Source organism: Thamnophis elegans, chromosome 3, assembly GCF_009769535.1.
Source record: "Thamnophis elegans isolate rThaEle1 chromosome 3, rThaEle1.pri, whole genome shotgun sequence".
Taxonomy (NCBI): Eukaryota; Metazoa; Chordata; class Lepidosauria; order Squamata; family Colubridae; genus Thamnophis; species Thamnophis elegans.
Window position 1 is genome coordinate 72838463 of NC_045543.1, and position 11647 is coordinate 72850109.

The window sequence follows — 11647 nt, forward strand, 5'->3', positions numbered from 1 at the left end:
TATGTCTTACCATCTTTAATTATGGAAATACCACAATATTCCTGCTTTAATTGGAACCAAGTCCTTGGCATCATTTCAAAGGAGCCAGATAAGTACTTGCTAAATGAGCCCACAGTTGAACACAATCAAATTAATTTTCATTCAAATACATTACTGAAACTAACAAATACATGGAATTTATTATAACTGAAAAAACCAGGCAGGTCCTTTAAAACTCTGTAACCTTTTATTCAGTAGCTGAAGTAGTGTAACAAAACTCGCAACAATGTATTAAATGAAGCCGGCTAGGCGGCTGCAGGAACAGCTGAAGCAATATAGCAATCAACAAGGTTGTTGCTCTAACAAGACAGTTAACTGTTTAAACGGCTTGCCTTTTATACTGCAATCACCTGGCTCGTGTTACAGCTCGCGCTGATGACAGCTCGGCAACTGACAGGCGCGTCTGATTGGCTAAGACGCGCCTGGCTGCTTCCGAGCTGTCATTCGTAACAGCGAGGACTTTCTTCAATACACAACACTTCTTCCCCCCCAGCTGTGCGCAAGCACGCGTAGTCTTTTAAATAAGCAGGGGAACGACGGATTCGCTCAGACCGCCTTAATTCTATTGCAGGCGGATCCTGGCAACGATGTCCTTGTGGTAATTGTGGAGGAATTGCATAACTAAAAGGTGAAGTGTGTGGATGAGACATGGTGGCAGATGATGCTGGAGGGGCATGAGGCTGGTAGTCTGCCTCTGAGGGGTTTGGGCTATGTATATAAGGATCTGGAACCCTTGGAATGGGAGGAGCATTTACACCGGCTAGATTTTGTTGAACTTGCAGTTGAAACCCTTGAACATCCGCTTGAGAAGCTACGGCTGCTGTCTTCCGTTTCCTCAATTGATCCAGGTGTCTTCGCCATGAGGATCCATCGGATAAGTCAACCCTATAGGAAACGGGTCCTGTTATTTGTGATATAACTGCTGGAACCCATCTCAAGTCCCCTCCATAATTTCTAGCCCAAACTAGATCCCCCAGTTGGAAAGAACGGGATGGGGTTGGAGGCCCCAGGTTGCCAGACTGAATTCCTGAATAGACGGGATGCAATCTATCCAGGGTGGTCCGCAGGCGCCTGCCCATCAACATCTCCGCGGGGCTCTTCTGTGTCAGAGGGCAAGGTGTGGAATGCTGTGCCAGTAAGTAAGCATCCACCCTAGCCTGCCAGTCACCACGGTTTAGCCGGCCCAAAGCCTCCTTGGCCGATCTAACCGCCCTTTCTGCTCGGCCATTGCTTGCCGGGTGGTAAGGGGCAACCAGCGCATGTCGTATCCCTAGTTCGGCCAGGAAAGTTTGAAAAGTTGTGGCTGTAAATTGCGGGCTGTTGTCAGACACCACTGTGTCTGGCAACCCATGGGTTGCGAACAACCGTCGCAAAGCTCGCACCGTGCTGTCAGATGTGGTGGAGTGCATTAGCAATACTTCCACCCATCGAGAGTACGCATCCACAACTATAAGGAAAACCTGCCCATGGAATGGACCAGCGAAATCAATATGTAACCTAGACCAAGGCCCTCGAGGCATCTCCCATTCCCGGGAGGGAGAGGAAGGAGGAGAAGGCCGGGACTGTTGGCATGTCTCACATTTGGCAACCCAGTCTTCAATGTCGGCATCTAACCCTGGCCACCAAACAAAACTGCGAGCAAGAGCTTTCATTCTACTGACCCCAGGATGACTTTCATGAAGGCGTTGCAAAATCTGTTGTTGCAGGACCGTTGGGATGACCACACGGTCGCCCCACAACAGGCAGCCGGAATGAATTGAAAGCTCTGCTTGTCTGTTTTTAAAATGTTTGAATTGAGGTGGTAATGTACCAGAAGGCCAACCTCTCAGGACCCAATTAAGAAGTTTTGCCAAAGTAGGGTCAGACCGAGAGTGGGCTGCTATGTCTGTAGCAGACAAAGGCAATTCTAGCTCTGCAATTGCCAAAACTGAAAGGCAAGGAACTGGTTTAACTTCCTTCAATGGAAGTGGGCAGCGACTCAGGGCATCTGCATGCCCTATCTGCTTGCCTGGACGGTATTGTAAGGCGTAGGAGTACGCCGCTAAGAATTCCGTCCATCGTGTCATTCTTGGGGATAGAATAGGAGGGGTCGGCTTATCACCTGCCAAAAGCCCAAGGAGTGGCTTATGGTCTGTAAACAAGGTGAAATGCCGCCCGTATAAGTAATCGTGGAATTTTTTAATTCCTGACACTGCAGCTAGAGCCTCCTTGTCAATTTGGCTGTAATTCCTTTCTGCTGATGACAGTGTCCGGGAGTAAAAAGCTATGGGAGCTTCTGAACCATTGGGCAGGACATGGCTCAGAACGGCTCCCAAACCCACGGGTGAGGCATCACATGCTAGAGTCAGAGGCATCTTGTCACTGTATTGGACTAAGACTGCATCTGACGTCAGCAGGGATTTGACAGCTGCGAACGCTTGTGCTTCGCGACTGCCCCATTGCCAAGGCGCTGATCGGTCCAGCAACCGATGCAGGGGCTCGGCCAGTGATGCCTTGTGTGGAATGATAGGTGCATAAAAATTTAAAAGCCCCAGGAACGATTGTAACTGCGCCTTGGAAGTTGGAGCAGGTGCGTCCCTGATAGCTGCCAATTTTGAAGGGGTAGGGTGAATTCCCTGGGCGTCAATTGTGAAGCCCAGAAATTCCACTTGGGGAACAGCAAAGAAACACTTGCTGCGTTTCAATTTAAGTCCCGCGCCCCTGAAACGGTCGAGGACTTTCCTTAGAACTTTGATGAGGTCTGATCGGCTGTTTGCAGCGATCAGGACGTCATCAAAATATGGTACCACTCCTGGAAGCCCATGGAGCAACCGCTCCATGAGACTCTGGAAAATCCCCGGGGCAACGGATACGCCAAATTGTAGGCGGCGACAACGGAAAGCCCCCCGGTGGGTGACGATGGTTTGGGCAGCCGCCGCATCGTCATCCACAGGAAGCTGCTGGTAGGCTTGCGCCATATCCAGTTTGGCAAAAATACAACCCTGCCCCAGGGAATGGAGCAGATGTTGTACAACAGGGACTGGATATGGGTTTGCTTGCAAGGCGAGGTTGATGGTGGATTTGTAGTCGGCACAGACCCTAATGGAGCCGTCGGGCTTCACTGGAATGACAATTGGGGTCTCCCACGGTGAATGGTCGACTGGCTCCAGTATGCCCTGTGCCACGAGCTTGTCGAGCTCGGCTTCAACCTTGGGCCTTAAAGCAAAAGGCACCCTGCGGGCCTTCAGTCTGATGGGAGCAACCTGGGGATCCAAGTTGAGAGAGATAGGGTTACCCTTGTACCGGCCCAGCTGGCCATCAAAAATGTCAGCGTAATCTGACAAAACTAATGCCACATCAGCAGAAGTGTCTGTCATGGAATGAATTCCATGTATTGAGAGACCCAGTGGGCTGAACCAATCCAAACCTAGAATGGATGGCAAGGGCTTAAGCACAATTAAAACAGGCAAAGTTGTACAATGCTGCCCATAAGAAACTCTGACATTATAGGAACCAACAATAGAAATGCTAGACCCCTGATAGTCCTTTAAGATAGAGTCAGGAGGAGAAAGGTGACAGCGTTTAACATGGGGGCACAAAAGAGAAAATTTGTCCCAAGATAACAAGGATTTGGAAGCTCCAGAGTCTACTTCCATGTTGCAAGGTTGACCTTCGATCAATGGAGTGACAATTATCTTGTCCGTACCCTCTGAGGAAGAATTGATGGAGACATCAGGAAACGGCAGGCCAGCTTGCTTGACGTTGAAGCAATTATCCTGTCGCTGAGCAGACGCACGGGGCTGAGGACTTCTGTTTGAAGCAGCTGTCCCATAAGGAGGTGGAGGAGCAGACGTTGCAGCTGTAGCAGGCTGAGCAGCTCTACAAACTTTGGCCAAATGTCCTTTTTTTCCGCAACGGCGGCACTCTGCAGCCTTAAAGGGGCAGGAAGCCCTGGCATGCGGACCACCGCAGCTAAAACAGGCATTTGAATTAGAAAGCGGACGGCTGATAGACTGCTGCTGACGCGGTTGCTGTCTGCGGGGCTGTGCCCCAATCCTGTCCACCTGTAAATTAAGTAAATAGTCTGGAAGAGGGGCAAGCTCATCAATTAAATTGGTGATGTACGTTGGCTGTTGTAGTGGAGGAGGAACCAAGGCAGTTGAGGCTTGACCCGTTGGTAAACTGCCAGCAACTGTCATCTGCGCGAGGTAACGTTCTATCTCGCTGGATGACGAATCTGCCAACTCCGCAGCGCGAGCCTCATCTATGGCATAAACTAACGTGACTTTAGGCTTGCCCAAAAGCCGGCGTCTGAGGAAAATGTCTTTTAATCCACAGACAAATTGTTCTGCAAGATTAGCCTCTAAGTCAGGAAAATCGCACTGTGCTGCAGCAACTCTTAAAGCTTGCAAAAACTGATTGACATTCTCTGCAGGCTTTTGGACGCGCCTGCGGTAAGCAAAACGTCTTGCTATTTGGGAGGGGGTAGGGGCATAGTAAGCCTGAAGCCCATCTGTGAGCTCTTGCCACGAGAGGTCATAAACCGCTCTTGGGGCGGCAAAAGACCTTGCGGTGGCAAACATTTCCGGACCGCAAGCTGTAAGAAAAAATCCGCACTTTCGCGCTTGAGAATAACCCTGGCGGTTATTTGCGATCAGAAAGCACTCAAACCTTTCCAGGAATGCTTCCCAAGTCTCACCTCCGACTCCAAAAGGTGCAAAAGTAGGCATACCAGCCATGACGGTGAGGAGAACTCTAAACAACTGAGAGAAGAAAATTGCAGTTGATTTTCTTCAGGTTACAGGTCCCCAGTCTTCGTCGCCAGTATTATAACTGAAAAAACCAGGCAGGTCCTTTAAAACTCTGTAACCTTTTATTCAGTAGCTGAAGTAGTGTAACAAAACTCGCAACAATGTATTAAATGAAGCCGGCTAGGCGGCTGCAGGAACAGCTGAAGCAATATAGCAATCAACAAGGTTGTTGCTCTAACAAGACAGTTAACTGTTTAAACGGCTTGCCTTTTATACTGCAATCACCTGGCTCGTGTTACAGCTCGCGCTGATGACAGCTCGGCAACTGACAGGCGCGTCTGATTGGCTAAGACGCGCCTGGCTGCTTCCGAGCTGTCATTCGTAACAGCGAGGACTTTCTTCAATACACAACAGAATTTATGCTAGAAAACAAAAAAATTAAATCTACAATTTTCACATGAGAACTGAACTTTAAAAGAGAAATCCCAGGTGCTGTTCCTTCCATATATATTTTTTAAATTGTATTTGAATTGTTTGAGTGGAACCAATGTAAGCAACACTCTTGAAATATGTCTGTTAAAAGCTATGATGACTATCGGTGTACATATTCTTTCCCTTAAACTCATTGGTATGAAAATAAGAGCTTGTGACGTTCCCTTTTAGTTGCATAGTTTGATTTTGAATATTCAGAGGTAACGCAAGATACATTCTTAGGAATAATTATCCCCCAAATATCTGGACAATAAAAAAATTCCTATTTTTAAGTATTTCTATAAGTACCTTCTAGTCAATTTGCATAATTTAGATTTTGTTCTAATTTATAATGGAATATGTATTATATTGCTGTACCATGTAAACAAAGTTAGATAAAGATCTTTTACCATCATTATGGTAATAAATGAAACAGTCGTGATGCACAGTGGTTAGAATCCAGTACTGCATTCTGCTGACTGCCAACAGTTTAATTCTCAGGTTGACTCAGCCTTTCATCCTTCTGTGGTGAGTAAAATTAGGACCCAGATTGTTGGGGACAATATGCTGACTCAGTAAACCGCTTAGAGAGCTGAAAAGCCCTATGGAGTTGTAGAAGTCTGTGCTATTGCTAATGCTATTATAAAAGATACAAACATTATCTGCCTAACAACTTAAATTTACTTTCTGCTTCTTGCACATTCTTGATGCCATATTTGTCTTATTAGAGAAGCCAAAAATTCCCACTTTAAATATTAAACCAATTTGTATGTCCTTCATATGTTCTGTATCTTCTAACTAAAAATAAAATATTTTTTCCCTCTAATGAAAGCTTTTTTGGCTAACAAAAATGACATTATCAACCAGTGTAGGTTCAGAACTTGTAAATAAAACAATATATCAATTCTCTAACAACTTCATGATCGATCAAGATTAACAAAATAATCTAATCCTGAACATGTGCCATGTTTGGTTACTAAAAAAGTTGATATCTCTTTTTTTTAGATTTAATTGCATCTGTATGCCACCAAACTAAAATTTATTTATGTCTGCATGGTGAACTTTCCAGCCCAGGATACTTGGGATTTTTTTCATTAAAACCATATTCCCATCTGTATTTAAATACAAAATGAAATTTAAATGCCAAGGTACAATTATTTTGTCCACCTAAATAAGTCACTATTATAAATAATATATTTATTATATAAAACATATGTTATATAAAATCAAAATTATAAAGTCAAATTAAGATAGCAATTATAATCATAAGTACAAAAAACTGACTTACTGCATACTTAACCTAGAATATAAGCAATTGAAGACAAGAAATTAATACAGAAGGAGTGTCATGGATTCCTATTGGCTGTTTATATTTGCTTAAATATAAAACATTCCATAAGCATGTACCAGTCAAATACAGCAAGGATAAATACATATACCCAGGAAAAATAATTATCACTTCCATAATGCTCAGCAGTGAAAACCAGCATGAACAATTGGAAAAACCTTTCTCCTCCTTGATGTGTACAATACATATAATAGTTTAATGAAAAATAAACCAAACCTATGTATATATTTTATGAAAGAAGCAAAACATGGATATATTCAGCACAGCTGGAAATATATAGCTTACATTCACAGTAGAAATGTGAGAAAACTAATCAAATACCAGGGAGAAAGATATAAACAATGGGAAAAGTACTGGAGATGAAGATAATAACAAACACGGCAGTATGAGTCTAGTGCCAAAGGGAAACGTTAAAATAGATATTCTATTCCTGTTAGCCTGTTTAATATCTATAAATATGATTGATCCCTACGTACACTAGCTTTATTATATTCAATGTTTAAATATATTTTTTCGATCCACTAGAGGGAAGTAGAGAGTTTAGGCAATGTCCAGAGCTTACAGATGGTTCAGCAAATGAATGACATATTATTTTACATTGCATTTCTTATTTTGGGGATGTCGGCAATGATTTCTTGGTTTTGGAAAATAAAGGTCTAGACATACCCTGAGTTGTTTTTATCAGAAAGTTTCTTTTAGCTATTACCTTTAAGATTGACTTGTTTTCCCAAGATCTTTTATAAATAGAACAATTTCAAGGGACTGGGGAATTATGCTAAACACAAGTTTGACATTAAATATACTAGCAAGACAATTCAACATTTTTGTTCAGTTTATATAATTGCAATAATTCCTCATTCCATTCAGAAAATTCTATCCATGTGTAAATTATGCATCACAGAAGCATAGGATCCATTTTCAAGAACAGACGTTTCACCCGATATAATTTAGGAGGTTTCAGGTAGAGGAAAGAAGAAGAGTTACAAATGATTCAAAGTCTAAGTGATGAAAATGAATTAAAAATGGAATTGAAGAAAATTGTTTATAGGTGTTTTCTGTATATAAAGCAAAGGTGGTCAATTTTTTATGTGTGAATCACTTTTTTTAATATGCTAAAAGATGATCATTTGACATTTAGCTTTCTGGACCTTTCTAAATTGTTAATATCTATTTTGTTTTTTGAAAGTAAAATATATCCATTAATCAGAGGACTTTTGTTTCATGTTGATTTTTATTCTTTATCTGAAATGCCATGCTAGTATAATTCAGCAAGTTTCTGCTGCAGTTCAATTGCAAAAGTCCTAACAGACCACAAAAATAGAGAGAGAGTCTGTGCAGACAAGAAGCCCAGTTGAATAATAATAAATACCATTTGCCTGCAAGCAACAACTGGTGGGATCACAAAATAGACAAAGTAATAGAAAATGAAGAAACAAAAGTGCTCTTGGACTTCAGAATTCAAACAGATAAGCACTTGACACATAAAATCCCAGATTTAACAATTTGTCTTTTTTATCGACAATTTAACAATGTTTGATAAGAAAGTAAAAGATCCTGGACATTGCTGGAGACATAACAATAGAAGAGAAAGAAATGGAGAAAATCAGGAAATACAAAGACTTACAAATAGAAGTATAATGTGTGTGGCAAAAGAAAGCAAAGATAGTACCAATAGTAATAGGAGTCTTGGGTGCCATCCCAAAACAACCGGAACAAGACTTGAATACTGTTGGCATTGACAAATTCACCATCAGTCAATTAACAAAAGGCAGCTTTACTTGGAAGAGATTACATCCTGCGATGATATCTTTAATATCATCAAACAATAATATCTGCCCTTCCCAGGTCCTTGGGAAGGACTCAGTAGGTAGATAATAATATCAAATCTTGTCTAAACATTTGACTGACTTTATGACCAATCATAGAATACATTAAAAAAATCTAAAGGTCAATGATACCCTGTGCATCCTTTGACATATTAAAAATATGTCAGTTGCAAAAAGCCACATTGCTTGAACTTGATGCGTATGAATGCCAGCATCAGCTAAAGCACTAGTAGCTGTGAGTTCACATTGTTATGAATAGATAAAGAAGACAAAGAATTGGATAAGATCACAAGCATCAAGATGTAAAACTTGAAATTGAAAATTATGGCATGAACAAGATCCCAGTGGTTAATGACACACTAAAGTGCCACGCCAGAAAATCTTGGAAAACAGTTAGAATTAAAAAAATATATTTTATTTATTTTATAAAGTACCACACTGCTTGGATCTGCATGTATACAATGCCAATACATTACAAAATTCATAGATTCTTGGGAAGTATTCAGTGCATATAAAGGCCAACATCAGTTAAAGAAATGCTAGTTGTGACTTCACATTTTTGCCTACATAATAACAAAACAAAATTGTATGCCAGACAACTCCCAATGACTACACAACAATCAAACAAAGAAATTACAATAAAATCAGTCAAAGATGGCAAGTATAACACACCAAATGGAATGAAGTAAGAGGTCTCATTCATCTTCATCCAAGGTTTGGATGAAGAGCCAAGTTTTCATGGTCCTTCTAAACAACAGCAGAATGGCAGCCATATCATTCCAGAGGGCCAGTGCTTACAGACTGGGTTCCTGACAGTGATATCATTTAATTGAAGAAATTCAGAATGTGCCAACCCTAAAGGACTGAATTGACTAGGCAAGGTTGTAGATGAGGAGATAAACAGTCCTTTATGACCCCAAGCCGGTCCCTAACGTAAAACAAAAGAAAGAGAAGAAATGAAGAACTGCCTAATGATGGTCTTTCAAAAAGGAGTCCTTAAAGTATTTTTTTAAAATATATGTTTTAAAATATATAAGTGGTGCTCTTTATTTAACAGGTAGGCAGATTATTTATGCACTTTTAATAATTAAAAATATTGGGGGGATAAATATACATATACTGATCAATCCCACTCCCCCCAATTTATACTTGCTTATTTTTGGGAACTACATCACAGAGTCTAGGGCAGGGCTTTCAAACTTGCAGCCCGTAGCCAGGATGTGACACATACTGGTCATGCCCATGCCCGTTTTAGCGAAGGGGGAAAAAGTCACAATATGTCATGTGACACTATGAGTTTGACTTCCCTGGTTCTGGGGTATCTACTTAAGATACCTAACAGACACTCATTTATATTATTTGGAAATAATTGTAATTTATTACAATTCACACTATTGAAATACAATAAAAAGCATCTATCTCAATCTCTAATTTATACCAAATCCATAGAAAAGGGCTATGTAAGGTTAGGAACTCCAACCCTATAGGATTAGACACAGGGGTGGGCTTCAAAAATTTTAGCAACGGGTTCTCTGCCCGGTTGCTGGGTGGGTGTGGCACTGGTGGGACGTGGCCTAGTCGCCTCCTGCACTCTCCAGACTCTGGAAGCTTTTTTTGAGCCTCCAGGAGGCTGAAAACGGCTCCCCAGCTCTGGAGGCTGTCAACGGGCCTGTTTCCAGCCTTCCCAAACGTTCGTTAGGCCTGTTTTTCACCTTCTTCAAGCCTCTGTGCATACCTGCACTTACCTGTATCCAAAATGGGCTGTATGGGGACTCCTGGGAGGGGAGGGGTAGTGCCAGCCAGTACTGGGATTTGGGGTTTTTCCAAATTGCACAGAATCTTAGCTAGAGGTTCTCCCAAACCCCTGATAACGTCAGCAGCCCACCCCTGATTAGACACTATTATGTAATACATTCCTTTTCCCATCTCCCCTTCCCCCTCCCCCCTGCATATGCTTATATTATACTCTTAATGTTTTTTTTAAAGACAAAAATTAAATTCCCTATCACTAGAAGAGATTCTGAAGCAATTAGGACTGCTGATCCATTTCTTAGCATCGGCATTTGGACTTGGAGATGAACCATGTCTACGACTGACCTTGCAAAGCCCAAATCATCAGCCAGTTAATTGTATGGATGAATCTATTTTATTCAAATGTTAACTTTTAATAATCATTGATAAGCTTGTTTGTATACATGTAAAGGGATTCCTTGGGATATCCTAATATGTAAGTAGATTACTTTAAAATATGGTTATATTGTTAATATTTGCATAGACAGGTTTCTGACTATGAAATTTAAATACTGGAAAATAACTCCCACTTGCATAATTAAATTTCAAGCACACTTTTTAAGGCATATTTCAAGCTTTACTTTCCACAAATAATCTAACCACCGTTTTCAGAAATTGTCAGTTGTAAACAAATGCTGAAAAATATCAACAGATTGCTGCTTCATGCTGGCAACCTGTTTCAAAGAGTTAAACAAAAGCAATTAAGAAACAAAAACATACAGTAGGAACCTTCATGTCTAATCAAACTCAAATTATGTCTATCAAAATCCTTGGAAAGAGCCGTTCTCAAACAATCAACAGATGAATAATTATGCATAAATAGTTGGTAGGAGGAAATGGGCAAAATAAGCCAAACTGTTACCCACACTCAAACAATTCACAAAGAACACCTAAGTTATACAACAAACTCTTGTTCACTCACTGCCTGCTGTGAATACTGCTCCTTGCTGCTCTTCAGGTTCACTGGTGATAGAGTATAGAAGACAAGCGAATGAATTTATTTACCCTTCTTTAGCCTTTCCTGATGGGAAATCTCCCTTGCATTGGTTTCTATACAGTAGACACCTTAAGTTTCTCTCAGCTACCAAGTGTGTATTGAAGTCTAGGCTAAGCTTTATAAAAACAGTGAAGAGCAGTTGGCATGGTTACAGAGATTTATATGACTCATGATTGTGGCTAGGGGTTGAAAATGAGTTAACTCCAATCAAACCACCATCTCTTGTTCAATTCCTGGTTGTAAGCTCTGTCAGTCATTGGGACAGTCCCCTTTGTCTTTGCTATAAATTTGAGTATCTCTTCTGGATTTTTTTATTATTGCAACATCCCTTTACTATTTAAATCTCCTATTTACGTTTCTATGTCTGATAATGAGAGCAGAATCTCTTAAAGAGCAGAATTACCATCTACTTTTGACATGTTAAAAATATCAGGTCAGAAAATCA

At 41.1% G+C, this 11647-nt stretch overlaps 1 protein-coding gene across 1 annotated transcript; it reads right to left on the reverse strand.

Moving 5' to 3' along the window:
- Positions 1-1073: 1073 nt before the first annotated feature.
- Positions 1074-1781, reverse strand: LOC116505431 (uncharacterized protein K02A2.6-like; the record flags this gene model as incomplete). The annotated part of the gene is made up of 1 exon (XM_032212660.1): positions 1074-1781. A coding segment is annotated over one exon (708 nt), but the record flags the coding sequence as incomplete, so codon positions are not given.
- Positions 1782-11647: the final 9866 nt, after the last annotated feature.